Here is a 20,270-nt window from a genome sequence, read left to right as displayed (position 1 = left end):
CAAAGACGCCACTGCGGTGCCCGGTGGAAGCAGAGGGGGCCACAGACATGAGCTGGGGAGGAATTAACGCCACACGAGGAGTCGCGAGGACGTTCCTTTCGAGGTGAAAGCATGTTGCCGTGCTTCGGGGGCCGCAGACCAACTCAACGGGTCCGATGCGGCGAAGGGGACTGTTTGCTCGCGGGTGAGCATCGTGTCCTTCCGGACCCCCGCTTGGAAGGAACAGGTAAAAAAAGAAGAAAAAAAAAAAAAGGCCACGCGTGGACGTGAGGCATCGCGACATTTTTACTGGCGTTTTTTTTTCACGTAACGCTCTCTCAGAAGAGATTGTGATTGTGCAAAGTGTGTGTCGACCGTATGTGGTTTTAAAGTGCTGGAACGATACCCGAAATAGTTTGAATTGTTTTCATTGTAGGGCCACTCAGTCCGCTGATAAGGACGCAAATAAACCTCAAGTATCGGTACACACTTGATGCAATGCCAGTAATCAATGTCAGTCTGTCAATCTGAAGAAATGATCAACATTTCAGCAATGGTACACTTTAAATAAATATATATTTTTAAATCAAGTTGCATGGTGACACTCGGACTGCAGCTTTTGTAGTTGCTAGGTTTTTCCTCTAAGCGATAAAGGCTCAATGGTCATGAACCTGTTATATTTAACACAGGAAATGCTGTACTGAATTTTTTGAGAGTGGTACTTCTGATGTTGCGACATTTAAAAACAAGGTTTTTTCCGCCCTCTACATGTTCCTCTATCTGACCACAGAGGGGCAGTGTCCCGGCCAAACCGCGCTGCGACCCCCCCCACCCGCTCCCCCCCGCCCCACCCCCCCATATCCACCCCAGGCCTGCAAAATCTGGCTCGCTTCAGATGAAGCTCTTCATGTTTCGGCTCACCGACGACGCGTTATGGAGCGCACATGCTGGGGCCGTTTTTGTTCCATTTAAACCAGAGCCCTCCCACTGTGTGTGTGTGTGTGTGTGGGGGGGGGGGGGAGGGGGGGGGGGGCGGCGAGTGGTGGGAGCCACTCGAAGCGGGCTGTGGATTCTTCTTGTTAGCGACGGGGTTTGCAGGGTTTTTTAAAGGTCCTGTAGTAGCGAGGCATGCTTTTTGAAACTTTGTTTCCCCCCCCCCCCCACAAAAAAGTGAAGTGTATCTATTCTAGGAGCTTTAACTTCAGTACGATGTGGCCCCATTCCATCTTTCCTGCCCTTCTCTGTGTTTTCAGACAACACACACACAGTGTCCATTCATGGTCTTTGCTGATAACAGCCTTGTGCAATCAGCTCAGTCCTCGTGTTCTTTTGTCTATGTGTGTCTCTGTGGGGGGGGGGGGGGGCGGGGGGGAGAAACTAGGAGGGGCGTGTTTAAACCCTGTGGGATCCGTTCCTTGTTTTCCATGCGTCCCGGGGGTTGGAAGGCAGCTGAGAGTTCAAACAGAGACACACACACTCCCTCATGCTCTGCATGGCAAGAGCTCCAGAGATTAAGGGGTTTGTCTGCAGCGCCGACAACAGAGATCACACTTCGTAACTCGCCAAAAGAGGACGGCCGTTTCAAGTTTGACTAAAAGTTGCAACGGGTTGCAACGGTCACGGATTGGACTTTGTTGCAAAACGAGCGGTGGTTCACCGTTTTTTTTTTTTTCCTTTTGTTCATCTGCCGGTCCAAGACCAGCGGAACAAAGTGTGGGGAGAGAGAGCGGCCGCCATCCGAATGCCTGTCTGAGCGCAGTAGCCAGAGGATGCAACTTTGAAGTTTCCACCCCCCCTCCATGTCAGAGGTGAAGGATTATGCCTGGCACAGGAATTTGGGTCTTCACATGAAGGGCTTCATGGCTCAGAATGTGAACACGGGCTAGTAGGACAAGCCTGGGACTGAGCATGTGCGAGTGAATGCGCCGGGGTGCGGAGTGCAGTGCCATGCTCTTCCTCAGCAGCGGGGCCGTGGACGTGACCCCCGAGGGCTACGGCCGATGGCCAGCCGGGGGGGAAAACCGCTGACCACGTCTCCCGCGGGCCCGAGCGAATCGCAGAATCGAGGGGATGCGCCGGGGTCCCAGCTGGCGACGGGCCGGGTCGCCCGCAACCTGCGCGAGGAACCCCGGCCGACGGGAGAGATGATGATGAGTGTGTTGCCCATGGAGAACAGTCCCAGGGCGGGCAGGGCACGGCACGAGCTCGACAGGTGGCCCTCCCTGAGCTGCGCAGGTAGGGCTGGGAGGCAAAGAGAGGAGGTGGTTGTGGAGGAAAACGAGGAGGAGCTGGAGGAGGTGGAGGGAAAAATGAAGACGGACAGGTTTTGCGCACCGCCTCGCAGGTACCCGAGAGGCTCCTCGCAGCGAGGCGCAGACGTGGCAGAGCCGGCCGCTCAGACGGACGCCCGGAGAGCTCGACCCTGCGACCCGTCACCGACCGCGCCGGAGGGCTCCTCGCCCCGGGCGATCATGGCCCTTTCGCGGCACGCGGCCCGCCGCTCCCCCGGCCCTCGCTGCGGCGGCCGCGACAGGGCGAAGCCCCGCCGCGCAGGAGGACGGTGAGCATGTATGGCGACTCGGCCAAGCAGCGCAGAGAGTGTCAACCCGAGCTAGAGAGGCGCCCGCGGAGGCCCAGGAGCGTGTGCGCGCTGGCGGGCGCCGGCCCGCCCCGTCGGATGCCGGGAGCCAGCCGCCCTTCAACGGCGGCAGGAGGGCCGAGCTGAGGGCCGTGGACGGCCTCGGGGCCGCCGCGCCCCAGCGGCCCTCGCCCCCCGCGGAGGTGATCCCCAGGGCGCGCCCGAGGAGCGGCAAGCCCCGACCCGTCAGCATGACGGTACTGGAGCTCAGAAAGCGGGGCTCCGACGAAGAGGTCGCCGGCCAGAGGGGCTGCGACCACGCCGGCGGCGGCGACGGAGGAGGAGGAGGCATCCTCAGGGGGGGCTTCCCTTGGAGGCTCTTTGGCAAGCCTCAGGATAAGAGCAAGGAGAACGATGCTGACAAAGGTGAACAATCGTCCCCCAAATCCAGTAAACCCGAAGCTCCGAAGGGTCCGTTGAGCTCCTTGAAAAGGAGCCTCAGCCTGCGAATCAGGAGGACTCGTCCTCGGGACAAAGTTGCGGAAAGGGACGCATGCGAGAACCCTCGGACCAAAAGTGCGCCGGAGGAGACGGCGATGCCCGCCGGGCCTTTCTCGTACCTCACCGGGAGAATGCTTCCAACGTCCAGGGCGCAGATTGAGGACGGGGGCGCGCAGCACATCCATCACCACGGCATGGGAAAGGTCAAGGTGATGGAGGTGCCCCTCTGTCCAACCAAGCAGGCGTCCAAACCGGCACCGGGAGAACCGAGCCTGTGGCAGCTCATAGCCAACCGTTTCAGGAGGAAAGAGCAGCCAAGCTGTGGCAAGTGTGAAGCCCAGCAGTCCCGTGCGAGGAAACCAGCCAACGTCCCGCGGAAGGGAATAATGAGTCCCAGCCGGTCTCCACGGAGACCCCGGCGGGCATCGACTCCCACAAAGGTCAAGGTAAGGACCTGCGAGATCGCTGAATTTATTTCCCAGCTAAAGCGCTCAATTTAGCCCGCCCCTCCTCCACTGCACAGAAAGTTGCAGCTCAAAAGAAAGAGGGAAGTGCATTCTTTTTTCTTTTCTTTTCTCTTTTTTTTTAGAGGGACAAGCAAATGAAAAACACATGGGGGGATCGTGAGTTTGGACGGCGTTCAAAAAAACGTCCAGAGAGAGCCCTTTTGGAATTTCTATTTCGGCTGCTTTATTCCTCCAGTGTTTTTCATTTTTCTAATTTGCCCTCGAGTACGTTTTTTTTTTTTCTTCGTTTTTTTCCCCCCATAGCTCAGGAAATGAGTAGCCAAGCGCAGTTAACCCAAATCAGCAGCGACTGATGAGAACGCTGCGTAACGTGCGTTGTTTTGCGGCGGGTGGGCGCAACTTGGTCGCGCAACGCAGGCTGTAACGGGCGATTTGTTTGGCGGTCCAGCGGGGGGGGGGGGGGGGGGGGGGGGGGGGGGGGGGTGCTAAATTAAGGAGGGCCTACACGCTGCGACGATGTGGAGGCAAAGGGGCCGAATACCTGCAGCTTCCTGCAGCAATGGCTGCGTGTTGTGGGTCAAGCTCCAAATTCACACACCCTCACGCAAAGACCTACTTTCTGTGACGGGCTTAACGCCACGGCGCACATATCCTGTGCTTACTCTCATTAAGCCGACCTGCGAACCTCGCTGATCTCCCAGTGCTATTTCTATTCTCGCCATAACCCGAGACGTGTTACCAAGGATACGCGTTCCCCGCGGTGGGCTGTCAAGTGGGTTTTGTCCCTTTTTTATTTCTCTCTTTCTTTCTTTCTTTCTTTCTTTTTCTCCCCCAGCAGCAGCTTTGCACCGAGTCAGGCAGCAGGAATGTAGGTGCGCCGATGGGGCCGAGTGGAGAGAGGCGCTCTGGGCGGCCGCGCCGCCTGTCGCTAACCTGCCCCCCCTGAGTGTTTGCTCCTAAATTAGGACCCAGAAAGCCGCAGCACCAGCACTCACAAAACCAAACAAACTCGAGCTCAGTTTGAGTGCTTCCTGATGGGTTTTTTTCTTTTCTTTTGGGAGGGAGGGGAGAGGGGGGGGGGGGGGGGGGTGTTCAGGGTGACAGGTTTTAAGGTGTGCACGCTGCGCGTCCCCACCCCCCACCTGTGGATGAACAAATCCGCTCTGTGGAGCCCCCGAGTGATCGGTGAACCGTGTGCAGCAGGGAGGGGGGAGGGGTGGTGGGGGGCTCTCTGGGGGTCTTTGGGTGGTCGGCAGTCTGAAACGCCGGGTATGCGGATAGAAAAAGACACTCGTCGACGCATATTCATGTTGCACTTGCGATTATCTTATTGATTATTTGAAGAGCATCCCCCCCCCCTCCCCCCTCGTTTTGCCGTTCCCTTGATCTTGAGTCAGGAGACGTGTTAATGAGGATGCCCCGCTGCGTCTCATCACTTTCTGTAAAAAAATAGCCCACCCGCCCCCCCACGCCGCCGACGTTTCCTGTTACAACATAACTTTTTTTTTCATCCTTTCTCTCGCGGAAAAATCTTGACATTGAATATTTGATTTCACCGACGGCATCTGCTTTCGCCAGCAGGCGAGGGGGGGGGGGGTGGGGGGGGGGGGGAGCCAGACTTCCGGGCAGGTGATTTATGTTCGAGATAAAATAGACACTTTTAAGAGAAATTGGGCCAAACAGTAAAACTTTGACGGGCGACCCGGCCGTCTGCTGCAGGAGGAAAAAATCGGAGAAAGCAGCATGTTGAAAAAAGCAAAAAGAAACCTGTTAATAAACCGAACGGAGCTCGTCCTCCATTCGGTTTAGGAACAGGTTTCCTTTGCTTTTTCAATTTTGAGCATCTGCCACTGCAGAGCCAGGCCAGGGTACATTTTGTTCATTGGGAGCGTGGCTGCTAGCGTGCGAGCAGCCGTTTGGGTCCAGAGACGCGGAAGCTTCTCACCTCGAGTCGGTTTAAAAGTTTCGGCTGGGACCCGCGGGTTTAGCAGAGTTTTGCTCGTTGGGTTTTGTTTTTGCAGAAGAGATCTTCTCCTCCCCCGACCTGGTCGTTGTGCTCCGCGATGTCTCTTAACCCAAATTCGCAGATCTCTCGTGGGATGAGGCCACGCTGACCTTTGACCTCGTTCTCTGCTGTCTGCGTGGTTGTTGACTTGCGTTTGGAGGACCTGGCAGAGATAGGATCCACTCAGACCTCAGGGGAGGGTGGTCGTTTGCCCCCCCCCGCATTCGAATAAACCACCCCCCCCCCCCCCCCCCCCCCCCCCGCGCCATTTCGTCAACGCGGCGCCCGACGGAAGCCGGGGCGACGGCGGAATGTCGGTCGGGCCGTGGTGGGGTTGGCGGTTGCTAAAGCTAATTGCTAGCTGAGTTCTCCCTCTGTAATTTGTGACGCTGGGGAGGCCTTAGCTGGAGAGTCACAGGGGGGGGGGGGGAGTTTTGACCTCACGGCCGTCCTCTCTCTCTCTCGTTCCAAAAAGCCACTTCAGATTCACTGCACGTGGAAACGCTCGCATGCACACACACTCAGACAACCACACGCGTGTGGTTTTTTGCTCGCATTGCAGTTTATTCTATCATGGAACGTGTGCGTGTGTGTGTGTGTGCGGGGGCGATAGCGATTGTGCTTCTCTAAACTCGAGTAGACGTGAGCGGCGATGTGAAAAACCTAACAAACAGGCCGCCCAGGCAGCCCCCTCCCCCCCCCCCCCCCCTCCTCCCTCTCGCGGAGACAAAGACACCGGTGTCCTCGCCTAAGCGTCACAAATGCGCGGCTTTCCACAGGCATTCTGGGACTTTTGAATAATGACGTAACGCGAAAAAAAACATGGTTCCAATTAAGAGCCTTTCTTCTCGCTCGACCGGTTGTTTCCGTGTTGTTCTGTCGTCTCGGGCTTTTTCCGTCCCGGTGAGCCTCAGACATCGGGAACCGGGGGAACCGGGGGAACCGCTCCAGAAATGCCGGCGGCTTCGTTTCCAACAAACGCCCTTGACGACACTTCCCCTGCGTGGAGGCCGTGGAGGATTCGGGCTTTTATTTTGAAGGTGTCCCTCTGTGAATGTTTATATATGTGAGAAGAACATCTGTGCATCTGGAGGCTGTTGGTTTTGACACTTTACTGTCTGTTTATTTCTCTATTCATTGATTATTTGTCAGCGTTTTTCTTACTTGGTACGCGCTCAAGACCACAACCTGGATGTGCTCGTCAAATTGCTGGTGGTGGCTTTTTATTAACCCCCCCCAGTCTGTGAAAAATAATACATGAGTTCAGGGATTGCAGCTGGAAAATAATAGCTCCTTACGGAATGAAAGGGAATCCGGGGAAATTAGGCAGCAACCTCAACCGAGCCGGTCGGACCTGCGACTAAATCCGATGGGTGTCTTCACTCGTGTTCAGACACGAGCGAGCGAGGCAGAGAGAGGGAGGGAGAGAGAGAGGGAGGGAGGGAGAGACCCACACAATGCTGCCTGGTAAAAGGCCCTTCTTCTTTTCTTCTTTTCTCCTCACCCACAACAAGAGAGACACACATGAGCGGCATGTCGCTCTTTGTAAGGTGATCTCAGAATAAAGTAAACTTTGGAGCGGATGGGCGGGGTGGCTCTAATTGTGGTAGGTGGGGGGGGGGGGGGGGGGGGTTTGGGGGGGGGGGGGGTTCACCTGGCATCACACACTCCCGTCCTTGGCGGTGAGGAGGTGGGGGGTCAGATGGCGAGAAAGCAGCCATCCTCACCAGGAAGGTGGTATTTTGTTCTAATAGTTGTTATGACAAACAGTTGTGTGCTTTATCTCGGTGGGAAGCGGGGGATCTGGACGGTTTGCGTTGTCCTCCAAGTCTCCAAGTGTCACCGGAAAACCGGACGAGTTGACTCAGGCCCCGTGACGGGTGTCAGCGGATTAGCTAAATCCTGTTCTGTATTGAAACCTTTTGTTCATCAGCATGGATTGTCTCTTACCGTCTTGGCAGTTGTGTGTTTTGATGGATGACGCGTAAACTAAACAGGTCTCCAGTAAGTTCTTAACTAATCCGCTATTTACAAAAATACCAAAAGAATGTTGTGAAAGATCTCAAAGTTGGCTTATTAACTGTCTATAAAAACAAGATGTTGAATCTACCACCATTTTTTATTGTTTTTAACAAGCCGTACCTACGGTGGCCAAGAAGGTTCAGAAAAATACAAAAGCCACGACACAACGCGAACGCCACAACACAAAATACAAAAGCCACAACAAAACTGAACGCCACAACAAAAACGCCACAACACGAAAGCGAAAACGGAAGTAGCTAAGTAACTGCCCACGGGAGCGGGCGTATTTCTGACAAACTAACGTTAGCTAAATGGCGGCACGCATCTTTTAGCTAACGTTAGTTAGCTAAATTCTAACGGTAGCCGCAAGGAATCATGTTTCACTTAAAAATATGTGTGTTCCCGTAGGCACTCACATAGCTACTTCCGTTTTCGCTTTTGTGTTGTGTTGTGGCGTTCGTGTTGTGTTGTGGCGTTCGTGTTGTGGCTTTTGTATTTGTCTGAACCTTCTCGGCCACCGTACGTACCCATTTATTCATCCTATCGCACCCTCAAAATAGCAAATGGACAGCGTTTGTCAGGATGAAAGCCTTCATCTTCACCCATCACTTTGACCCCTTTAGCCCCTGACTCTACAGTAAACGTCAACCGCCGAGTCTATGTGAGCGAGAAATGAAAGACCATCGTGAAACCATAAGCAACCGCATCTATGAAGGTCTTTCCACACTGTTAATAGCGTGTCAAACGGGGTCAAACGGACGGGTTGCTTCTCAATACTGCTTGACTTCATTCCTCTGTTTGTCTCTTTTCCCTCTTTAGACTCTTTCGTCAACAGCCAGGAATGGACGTTGAGTCGGTCCGTGCCGGAGCTCAAAGTGGTGAGTGACTCTGTAAAATTTCTAGCAGTAAAGGGAAAATGTCACTGAGAAAAATGCACGTCCGTCCTCGCGTGCGAACGGTTCATCGCTGCTTCAAAACCCCGGCTGATTTGTTAATGAGATGCGTCGCCATGGAGACGCTTGCAGCGGGACGCGGAACGAGTGACAGTTTTGGGCTAGACTGGTGACACATCCTGGGTTGGATCCCAGCCGCCAATGAGGCACACATGCACACGCACACATGCACACGCACGCACACATGCACGCACAGCCACTGCCAAGTGAACGAGTAACATGCTCACGTGATGCGGTGCTGCTCTGACAGCTGAATGATGCCCGCGGTGGGGTTCGGGGGTACGTCGTTGTTCGCCCCCCCCCCCTTTTTTTTTTTTACAAATGAGAACATTTCAATGGAAATCTGAGCTCAAAAACAAAATGGCCTTTTGTTGTGTTTGTCTTGAAACACTTCCTTAATTTTTCCCAGCTGTTAATCATTTATTTTTGTTGAATGGACTGAGACTGAATGAAGGGAAGCTCCATCGTTCTTTTTTTTTTTAAGCCTCAATGAATGTTGCCGTTCAGCAACAAGGTCACAATGAAAAGAAGCTCTTTAATGCGAAGGCACGACGTGTTTCTTCTTCTCGCTGCTAATAATGAAGTGGTGTCGAAACGTTTTCTGCAGATCAGTTGAAAGCGATGACGAGCCCGAGGTGACCTCCAAAACATCTGCTCCGGTTTGTACTTTTTAATGACGGCGACTGAACTGTGGTTTGAGTCTTGGTTCACTTGATTCCCAGATCAAACCCCCACCATCTACAAAGGAGAGAAAAAGTTCCGCACTGGAAAACTGCTGATGCAGCTTTTTTTTTTTTTTACAACAGCTGTATATCAGCAGGACACAAAGCCGACGAGTTCAAACAGCAGGAACATTCAAAGTGGATCGCTGTTGACTCACTGCTTTCACCGCACACAGCCGGCATCTTTCGCCTCCACTTTGAGCTTATTCAGAGTTTCTTCTGCTTTGGGTCCCACACGGCGTATTTAAACTTCAATTATAGAGAGGGGAGGCCGGGGAAAAGCCTTAAACCGATCTTCTTCTCTTGAGCCTCAAACCTCCCTATAATTAGAACCATACCTGTCTCTAACACCCACTAATGATCTGAAGAAGAAGAGGGCGACGGTGGGTGGAGGAGGAGGAGCAGCAGCAGGAGGAGGAGGAGGGGGAGGGGAGGGGGAGGAGGCATGTTGCAGCCTTTGTTCTTCCCAGACGTGCTGGCATCATCGGGCCCACCCTCCGCCTCGCATCGCCCCGAAGGCGCTGCAGCCCGGGTCCAGAACCTCAAAATGTTTCAAGCTCCTTTCTGTTGCTTCCCATCGTTTTCTGAGCCTTTTATTTTGCGAGGGTTAGTCTAAAGTCATCCGTCACACTGGTAATGAATGGATTCACGGTCACATGTCATTCATGTGCACTATTGGTAACTTTTTAAACTTAATTTACTTTACCGGATGACTATGTATTGTTGTATTGTAGTTTTTTGCTTTTTTTGTTTCCTACTGATAAAGAACATGTCATTTTATTTTATCTTATTTACCTTTTCATTTTGGGTTGTAGTACTACGCAACATATAGGTTAAGTATTGATATCTTGATATGAGATTATTTATTTTTGTATCATGTGCGGTCCTTCATGCACTGAGGCACTGAAATCTCATTGTCTTTCAATATTAACATTGAGGTATTTGGTCATAAACATTGTGTATTTTTTACATATTCTTCTGATCCGTCAACAATAATTGACAATATTTTTCTCTTTGCCTTGCAGGGCATCGTGGGAAATCTGTCCAGCGGGAAGTCAGCCCTGGTCCACCGGTACCTGACGGGCACATACGTGCAGGAGGAGTCTCCTGAAGGTAAGAGGCTCCTGTTGGAGATGCCTCGCCTTTAGTGGCTCCTGGGGGGGGGGGGGCGTCACCCTTTCATGAAGCAACCAGAGGGCTCGTTTCTCGACGACTGGGTGACAATCAACAAATGTAATCACACAGAAACCTGCCGGCTGGTGAATTAGTTTCCTTTTTGTTTCACACGGGGGGGGAGGAAGCGGAGCGCGTCGGTAAACCGCGTCGGGGCGCGCGCGTCGTGGATCTTCGCGTGGAACGCCGTGCCCGCGCGAGGCCGTTCCCCTAATTAGCTCGCGTGGAAATGTTGTGTGTTGGATCGAATCGAGCTTCCCGATGCCAACACCGATAATTGGCTTGGTTCATTTTTTATAAATGAGCTTTCTCCTCCTCCGCTGAGATGGCTGAGATAATGACAAAGCACACCGCTTCCAGTAAATGAGGCCTGTGAAGATTACTCATTGTTGAAACTCAAAGGTAAAACTAAACCCCCGTCCTGTTTTTTTTTTTTCCTCGTTTGTTCTAACGGAGATTGAGTCACTTTACTTTGGAGAGCTCTATTTTCTATTTTTCTTTTTGATTCAACTTATCAGCAGCATCACAATGAGAAAGCCCCCTCCTGGCCTGAAAGGAAAGTTCTCCTCTCAGATGATGTTGGCAAACCTGGAGTTGATCTTTGAGGGTTTTGCAGTGTTTCATTTTTGTGTAATTATAGTTGAGGATGAGACGTCAAGTGCATAATTAGTTTTTCTGGCATTTTGCTGCACCGAGGGGGAGAAATCCTTACGGTTTAATTCGTCCTTGACAAATCAATGCTGGAAAATGCACGGGAACGAGCAGGAGTAATCAAGGAAATGCACGTGGGCTCGGATATGTCGGCGCGTCCCTCTGCTCCGTGACACGAGGCGCGCGACGTAAAGAAAGTATAATTATTCATTCGAATTCTCCAACACTGGTTTCATTCCGTGTTTTATGTTGCTGGTCTTCTGCTATGATATCTGGGAGAGGGAAAAAAAAAGAAAGAGAGAGAGAGAGAGAGAGAGAGAGAGAAAAAAAGATACCGAGGTGTGTTGCCATGGCAACACCGGATGGAGCTCCGTTGGATTGTGGCTCCGTGTCAAGGTCTGAGCAGAGGATGCTCGTTCCCACCGCCGAGTCCTTTCCGAGTCCTCGCTCTCTTTTTTATTTATTTATTTTTCATTTACGTTAAAAAGTCGAGGCAAATCTCCACCGCCGCTGCTGTGTGAATTATCCCTCGCGGCGCAAGGGGGGGGGGGGGGGGTGTCTCCCTAAATAAAGACAAACGGCGTCCCGGGCGATTACACAACTGAAATGTTTTCCACCGCGGACGTCGGGCGTTCGGAGGGACCGAGTCCGTGATCCGGTCCGTCTCACTGTGTAATTACATCCTCCTCATCTTTTTATTTAATAATATTTCTTTTTGTTGCCTTGTTTAAAACGGGAATCAAGAGAGACACAGACGCATAGCTTGAAAAAGAGAAGCTGGCTGGTGGTACGTGTCTCTCTCTCTCTCTCTCTCTCTCTCTCTCTCTCTCTCTGTTACACAACCAGCATCCAGCAGGACTCGGGGTGCAAAAGGCCGGCGAGGATCCCCGGTTTCGCCGAGTGGGCCCTTTAACAGGGCTGAAGTGCGGCTCAAGTGGGTTGCGCATTGCTCCCTGAGACGGGAGCACTCTCCGGCCTATTGGAATCATCACGGGGGGGGGCACGGCCTCCTGTGCGGCCCTCGGGGGGGGCTCCAGAGGGCCGCTGAACTTCTGAAACCCGTGTACAGATGTAACATGGGGGCACTTTTCCGATCTGCTATTCCCTGAATCACTGCTAGAACCTTTCGGATTTGCGCTAATGTGTTTTGGTATTCATAAGGCACTGCGCTCACACCCAGGGACACGTCTAGCAGCCTCGGCAACTTTCTCATTTGCATGTTTTTAATCTCCGCCGGAGCCCAGACCATTTAAATGATGTGCTGAAATCTCATTTACAGCATAGCTCTCCTCATTGATCTCCGCTGTATCTGCAGGCCCCGGCTTTGCTAGCAGCAAGGAGTATGCGTTTCCACCAGAGGAGAGGTGGAGATGGGGGGGGGGCAGTCAAGGCTACGCGGGGGCTGAGCTCGTCACCACTCTCCAGAGGAACGCGGCGTGACCCCGGGCCTTTCTGCCATCTCTTCCCTTCCTTTCTCTTCTTTTTGAATTGAATATTAATTCAGGCAGAGTGTAATGAGTTGTGTTAATGCCGTGAAAAGCCAATCCTCGTAGGGGAGGGTGGGGGGGGGGGGGGGGGGTCTAAACTCCACTGAGACTCAGACACGACTTGATCCTTTTTTAGCTTGACTTTCGACATCAACTTTAGTATCTGGAACATACTCGTTGTTGTTGTTGTTGTTGTTCTTTTATGATTTTATCCGGGTGGTCGGGTTATTACACCCTCGGATCTATCTTCCAATATCACCTCGCACCAATCCTCCCGTTACAGAAGTCCTCTCGGAGCGCTAACACATTGATGGATGGATGTGTCTCCTCCCTCAGGTGGACGCTTCAAGAAGGAAATCGTGGTGGACGGCCAGAGCTACCTGCTCCTGATCCGAGATGAAGGAGGGCCTCCGGAGTTGCAGGTAGAGAGCGTTGATTCGGGGGGCCTGGGGGGGGGGGGAGTAAAAAGATAATCTCTTCACTCTAATCCGGGGTCAGGGAGGAGACACAGATGTGGCCGCAGTGGTCCTGTTTGATGGCCTCCCATCACACCCAGTGACCGAATTGTGCTGCACTGCCCCCTTCTGTCTGCTTGTCTGAACTTCAGTCAAGAGTTAGAAAAATCGAATTATCATTAAATTAATGATTTGCCTCTCTGCGGTTTTCCCTCTGGCAAAAAAAATAGTTTTATTACCTTTTTTTTGTTTTTTTTGGTTAAGTTTCTGAACTGCTCAGAACGTTCCCTGTTCCCTCACAGTTAATGCCGGAGCTTTCCAACGAGCACGTCTTGTGTCGCATGTTAAACCTCGCCGCAGTAGACTTAGTCCCAGATTTATGGAGGGCACGGAGAAACTTCGAGTGTGATGGATGTCAAAACAGCCTTCTAGGAACCCCCCCCCCCCCCCAACGTCCCAATGTGACTCCTCTGCTCCGTCCTCAGTTCGCCGCCTGGGTGGACGCCGTTGTGTTCGTCTTCAGCCTGGAGGACGAGATCAGCTTCCAGACGGTCTACAATTACTTCCTGCGTCTGTCCAGCTACAGGAACACCGCCGAGGTCCCCATGGTCCTCGTGGGAACTCAAGGTGCTCCCCCCCCCCCCCCCCCCCCCACACGTGTCTCTACCGCGCGCTGTTGCCCCGGGTGACGCGTTTCCACCATCACGGTGTGTACGTGCACTCGGTGGGTTTATTTTTAATCAACCTGCTGCTGGAAATACTCGCATGCACCTCAAGTGTGTGTGTGTGTTAATGCTCAGCTGAAAGTAGGTCCCCCCCCCCATTCATACGACTTCTAGTCTTAAGGTCTCTCCTCGTCGTTTGGAGTAAGATGCTTTTGTCTTGATGCCCTCAGACGCCATCAGCGCCGCCAACCCCAGAGTGATCGACGACTCGCGGGCCAGAAAGCTGTCGAACGACCTGAAGCGCTGCACGTACTACGAGACCTGCTCCACCTACGGCCTCAACGTGGAGAGAGTCTTCCAGGACGGTGAGAGGGGGGGTTCCAACAGGAAGTGCCGCGCCTTGGAATTGTTTGATCGTTTGTGCGAATTGGTCAATGATCGGAGGCAGAAACACACGACTTCTCGCACCAGAATATTGCATTTTGTGAGGCATTCTTGGGCTAACGGTGTTATACACAAAAATAGATCTGCAAGGAGTTGATTTATCATTCTCTTATTCGCCCGCCTCACTCCAAGCAAACAGTAGTACTTTCTAACCATCGTCCCATTTCAAATCAAACGCTCAGAAAAAGGTGAGAAAAAGTGATTTGAAAGTCCATTCGCTGAATCGGTTCCTGCGGCAAAGCATCGGATCCCCTTCCATCATTTCGGATCAACGTTTGTCTTTGCAAATCGCCCCCCCCCCCGTGATCACATGTCATTTCTTCTTCCCCCCCTCCCCCCTATTTAACGCAGAGCCGCGGGCCCGAGACGACCGAGACGATATTCGAGTCGAGTTTGACTAGTGAAGTGCCCTCGTGGTGCCCTTTGGCCCTCGTGGTGCGCCGCGAACCCTCAATTGGAGTCATGAAATCGACCCCGGCACGTCCCCCCCCCCCCCCCCCTCCCCTCTGAGGCTGCAGCCCCCCCACTGGAACCTAATTGCTAATTAAAAAAGGAGCGGTGGCTGCATGGAGATGTCGCTCCGCATCGCTCCTCCTCTCTACGTCACGGTCCCTGCTGTCAGCGCCACTCCACTCCAAACCCCCCCCCCTCGGTGCTGCCGACCAATGAAATGACCGGTTGCTCAAATTGCATTGAGAAGGGTGGGATGGGTCTCATTTGGCCAAGTTTCCTCTGGAGACCTCAAAAAAATCACAAGCGTCATTTTTCATTTTTCAGCCTTATTGGCTGCAATAAGCTTTGCTCACATGCTGAATAAGAGTGCACCTAACGCGCCGTATCTGTAACCTCATTACCTACAAAATAATGCACTTACCCTTAAACATGTGACCTTCATGAAGACATGCTTCTTGCTATTTCATGATCCCACTAGAATCTGAATATTGCGTCATGTCAGTAGGGAAGCATGACTCGGGGGGGGCTCCCAGAAAGAGGAGGACGTGGTTTACTGAGCAAACGTGTCGCCGTCTCTCCTCCAGTCGCCCAGAAGGTCGTGGCCATGAGGAAAAAGCAGCAGCTGTCGATCGGCCCGTGCAAGTCCCTGCCCAACTCCCCCAGCCACTCGTCCGTCCCCGCCGCCTCCATCCCCTCGGTTCACATCAACCAGGTAAGACGCAGCGCGCCACCCCCCCCCCCCCCCCGCACACCACTCACCCCTCCTTTCTGCCTTTTATGTAATTCGCCTCGTCGTCGCCATCGTTTTTTTTTTAAATCAGAAAATAGCCAGGACGTCCCTCGGTGGCGAAGACCTTCAATCTCTCTCCTCTCTCTCTCTCTTCCTCTCTTCCCTCTGGTTCCTCCTAATCTCTCTCTCGCTCCCCCCCCCCCCCCCCTCCCCCACCCCCCAGGCGGCCAACGGCGGGGGCGCATTCAGCGACTACTCCTCCTCCGTTCCCTCCACCCCCAGCATAAGTCAGCGGGAGATGCGCATCGAGACCATCGCCTCCTCCAACACGCCCACGCCCATCCGCAAGCAGTCGAAGCGCCGCTCCAACATTTTCACAGTAAGTATGCGACAGCTGATGCAAAGCAACACCCACTCACACTACTAAGGGAGGCACGCCGGGCCGACGCACACTCTGTCCACCGGAGGGAGACACAGGCCCGCAAGCCGCCTCTCGGGCCTCCTCCTCCTCCTCCTCCTCCTCCTCCCCCCCCCCCCCCCCCCCCCCCCGTGCAGGCTGAAAGGAGAGAGAAACGACAACGACAACAACACAAAACAAAAATAAACAAAGCGCCTTGTTCACGCGGCGCGAAAAAGGGCGAAGGGAGAAAAAGACGAAGAAGGTTGTAGTAGTTCCCCCGAAAGGCTCCACAAAAAGAATGAAACCCCTTTTTTTTCTTTTTTTTCTAAGCAAATATCAAAGATAAGCACTGTGGAAAAAAATAAAAATCCGTATGTCGTTTTTTTCTTTTTCTAATTGGAGGTAGTGAGGTGCACATGGATTATGTTGTTATCTCATCTCACGCATAACCAACCAAGGTCTAAATCTTTGACCTCCCTCCCCCTCCCCCTCTTATTTTTTACTAGATCCTTTCTTTGCAGTGACTTTCCTTTTGGCAGAAACAGCAGCAACAAAACCGCGCCCCCAGCCACCCCCCCCTCGTCCCCCGCCCCCCTCTCTCCCGCCCCGCCGAGCTAATCTAAAAGTCCGAGGGCGGCCCGTTGGCGCGCCGCCATAGTAACGTGCATGCCGTCGCCCTTCCGACGCCGCCCCATCTGCAGATAGAAAGCCCCTCCCTCCCCTCCGCCTCCCCCCCTCCCAGGCCGCTAACCACCTCGCCGGGTCTAGACAACTCACCCGCCTACTTCTGCTCCGGCCCAAAGCCCAAACCCGACCAGCAGGAAGTTGCCACAGCAGGACTCCCCCCGGCCCCTTGTCTGCTGCCTCCCTCTTTACCCCCCCCCCCCCCCCCAACCCCCATCCCTCCCCCCCCGCGTGTCCTGTCGTATTTGCCCTTGCGCGCTAACCAGTTAGCGTACGTGTGCACTAACCACTCTGATTTCCTTAGCCGTCCTAAGCTTGTCTTTTTCTTGTAGCCCTCTTCTTCTCCCCAGCCTGCTCCCCCGTTTCCTCCTCTCTCTCCTCCCCCCCCACACCAGCCTCCTCCTCCTCCTCCTCCTCCTCTGCCGCAAAGCCTTTCCTGATCTCGCGTAGCCCGCCTCCCTCGAGCTCGGGGAGGTCGGCGGATTTCTTTTGGCTGTCCTTCAAATGAAGGAAATAATTCTTCAGATTCGGGCCGGTTTTGTGCCTCCGAAAAAATAAAATGAAAGCCGACGCGACGCCCCGGTCAGCTTTGACAAAAGCTCTGCTTTTATTTGGCTTTTATTGGCTTCTGCAGAAATTCGTGCGCTTTACGAGACAGAGATCAGGCTACGTGAGATGACTCCTTTCCTTCCCTCCTCCACCCACCTCCTCCTTCTCCTCCTCATCTCTTTCCTGTCCTTCAGCGCTCTCTCCTGTCACCCCTCCTATCCTTCCTCCTGCCTCCTTCTCCCTCTCTCTCTCTCCCTCTCCCTCTCTCTCTAACCAACTCCCCCCCCCCCGACTACTCTACTCCTCTTACTGCCTTCACCCTGTTGCCCCAGCTGCTGTGGGGAGCCGCAGGCTTCCTCGTGGCCTCCGAGCAGTGCGGGCTGTGTGCTAGCTCCCCTTGTTGTTGTCTCCCTCCTCCTCCTCCCCCCCCCCCCCCACCCCCCTCCCCCACCCCTGCTAGGTAGTGACTAACCATGTCCACCAGAGAAATGAGCCACTCCCCGTCCGCGTCATGGAGATACCGAAGCACGCCACCTACCCGGTGTGGGTGCCGGAGTGGCAAGCCGAGCGGGAGTTTCAGCTCATGACCTTCTGAGGAGCAGCGAGCCCCCCGCGGGTGGGAGAGGGGGAGGGCGAGGGTGAGGGAGGAGGAGGAGGAGGTGGTGGCGGCGGCAAAGGAGGTGAAAGAGGAGTGCCGAGGTCGACATTTCTTCAGTGACACTTGAGGAGAGGAAGACACCAGAAAGAGAAAAATATTCCATCGACACAGCAACACCGAGGACGTCCCCTTTCCCGGCTTTGTGCGTCTTCTTAAAAGAAAAAAAAAATTAAAAAAAAAAATGAGTCGACATGTGTGTTACAACGTGTGCCGCTCCGTGTGTTTAGAGCCACGCCTTCGTGTAAGTAGTTCACTTTACGCTCACTTTGGTGGAGCTTCAAGAGAAAGCATTGAATGAATGAAAATATGCCTTAATCCACCCCCCCCCCACCCCCGAGTCGTCACATGCACACACATGTTTTTTTTTTTTGTTCCTAATGGAAGCATCGCCGCAGCCACATGCAATCAGACGTAGGGAATAATAACTGTCACTTTTGAGCGCGCCGGCATTAGGACTCTTGAAATAAGTGAATAAAAATCCTTTGCTATGTGCAGTTTATTAAATCTAACTTTCGGGAGCCTTTTTTGGGGGCCCCGAGTTTAACAAAAAAAAAACCCCTTAAAGTAGCTCAATCTTTTTCTAGAACACTTTGGCTTTTTTTTTTTTTCCTCTCCGAGTAAACAGAACTCAAAGTTTTACGACAGAAGATGTCACCACGCCGTCACGATCAACCCCACCGACGTCACTCATTTCTCAAGTCTCTGCCATGACCGTCCTCGGCCACTAGGTGTCAGCACCGCACGCACGCGTTATTCTTTCCTTGCGCTTCCATGGTCAATGAAATCCAAACTACAATCGGTTTTGGAAATCTGTACATGAGGAATTTAGACGCCACGTTTTTTTTTCAAATACTTAATGCCAATCCCGCTCATAACCCCCCCCCTCCGTCTTCATTTAATCCGCGTATTTGACGTGTCCCATTTCATGTTTTTAGTCCCTCGACTGTCCCGCCGGATCGAAAGCATAACCAAAACGAACAAAAAGAACAAAAGAACAAAAAAAAAAGAAAAAACATTGCAGATTTGTGCTTCTGTTTCCAACCTTCCTTCAAACAAAAAAAAAAAAAAGGGCTTTCCAACTCCTTCCGAATCCGAGTCAGAGTCCACCTGCTGCTTCGCCAGTCAGGATAGAGAGGAGGTTGTTTAAGGCTGACCGACAGCCCGTCGCTGTGCTGTGAGGCATTCTGGGTAATAATGCACGGAACTTGCACTAGACGGAAACCGTAGGACCCTTTCCCCCCCCCCCCCCCCCTCCTTTTTCTCTCTCTTTTTTTTTTTTTTTTTTTTTGCCGTTGCGTCGAACGCAGCCCGAAGGCCGAGTCCTTCCCAGAGCTCCAGGTAGACTGTTGAGTATCAGCAGGTGAAACAGACTCTAGGGACTCTTCTGGAAATGCCCCTCCCCCTCCCCTTCCCCTTCCTCTCCTTTGGCCCTGCACCCCCACCCCCCCCCCCCCCCCCCCCCCAAACTCCCATTCAAACCCCCCCCCGCCATACAAATCCACGCTGTACAGTCGAGTCACTCTTGGAACTGTTACCCAGCCGCCCCGACGGACGCGACCTTTTCCTCACATGACATCACGCTGCCTTTTGCCATAAATGAGGACTCGAGGACTAGAGGTGCCAAGTTGTTGCTGTTGTCGTTGTTGTTGTTGTTGTTTTGGGTTTCTTTTCATCTTCTTTTTTTTCGATCCCCTCCCCCTCCCCGACGTTCTTTCGGTTCGTTTTTTTTATTTGATTCCTTCTTATTTTCCAGGGAGTGTTGGATGCAATTGAAAATGTGGTTTAAATGTATGATCATGGAGGTATCTCAGAGTCGTTTGGGGTTGTTTTATGAAGGCCTTCATAAAAATCCGGGTAGAGTGTGGAGGTTTTATTACGGAGGGGGAACCTGTTGGATGACACTGGGTTGCACCGACTTGTGTGAATGTAGTTTAACTTAACATTTGTTTTTCCCCCTTTTTATTTATTTGAAGTTATTTATTTTTGCACATTCGATTGTCATTTATTTATTTATTTTTCCTTTTTTCCTCGGTTGTAGGTTTGGTACAAAGATTATGAGCTCTTGCATAATCGCTTTTCTATCATGAACCGATTGACGAAAATATAGACTGCTGTATATCTTGTATTGTATTTTATTTACGATGGTACTCTATACAAAGTACATACATATAAGGAGTATATGAAATAATGCCTTTATTGTTCATCCTATATTTTGTGGGAACTGCAATGTTTGGCTCAATCTGTTGAATATTTTGAAGTGAATTTGTGACTTGCTTTGTATGGTGTCTGTATAGAAAGCTAAACAAGTCATCATTAAAAAAATAAATAATAATAAACTGTTGGAAAAAATATAAACCCCAGAGTTGGTTTACTTGAACTCGGACTCTACCTCTTCTCCATTGGTGACTGGACATCTCTCATGTTCTGAGTGAGACCATACACACTCATGTCTGTCCCTACCTGTGTCACATTTGTTTTTGGGGTGGGAAGGTACTATTATTTCCATATAAAGTCATATTTACTGTCTAACCACTTTTTTTTCCCCCCCTCCACACACACACACACACACACACACACACAAACAGGCCCGGCCTGAAACTTGAATTGTTCTTGTTTATTAACCTGACATTTGAACTGTTTGATATTTGCAGAAATGACTTTTCTGTCCCAGCAGGTTTCTGGGTTAGAAGGGAG

At 52.2% G+C, this 20,270-nt stretch overlaps 1 protein-coding gene across 1 annotated transcript in view; it reads left to right on the top strand.

Moving 5' to 3' along the window:
* The window catches only part of LOC119205201 (arf-GAP with GTPase, ANK repeat and PH domain-containing protein 3), a 25,397-nt gene extending 6,572 nt beyond the window's left edge, over positions 1-18,825 (top strand). The window contains 9 exon segments of the mRNA XM_062557980.1: positions 8,372-8,430; positions 10,253-10,340; positions 12,875-12,960; positions 13,479-13,620; positions 13,889-14,023; positions 15,140-15,267; positions 15,509-15,664; positions 18,598-18,639; positions 18,641-18,825. Coding sequence (XP_062413964.1) covers positions 8,372-8,430; positions 10,253-10,340; positions 12,875-12,960; positions 13,479-13,620; positions 13,889-14,023; positions 15,140-15,267; positions 15,509-15,664; positions 18,598-18,639; positions 18,641-18,754 — 950 coding nt within the window. The 3' untranslated portion in view covers positions 18,755-18,825.
* The last annotated feature ends 1,445 nt before the right edge of the window (positions 18,826-20,270 follow it).

This window comes from Pungitius pungitius, chromosome 15, assembly GCF_949316345.1.
Source record: "Pungitius pungitius chromosome 15, fPunPun2.1, whole genome shotgun sequence".
In the NCBI taxonomy this organism is placed as follows: domain Eukaryota; kingdom Metazoa; phylum Chordata; class Actinopteri; order Perciformes; family Gasterosteidae; genus Pungitius; species Pungitius pungitius.
The sequence above is the reverse complement of the archived record's forward strand: the minus strand, read 5'-3'. Positions and strand labels throughout refer to the sequence as shown.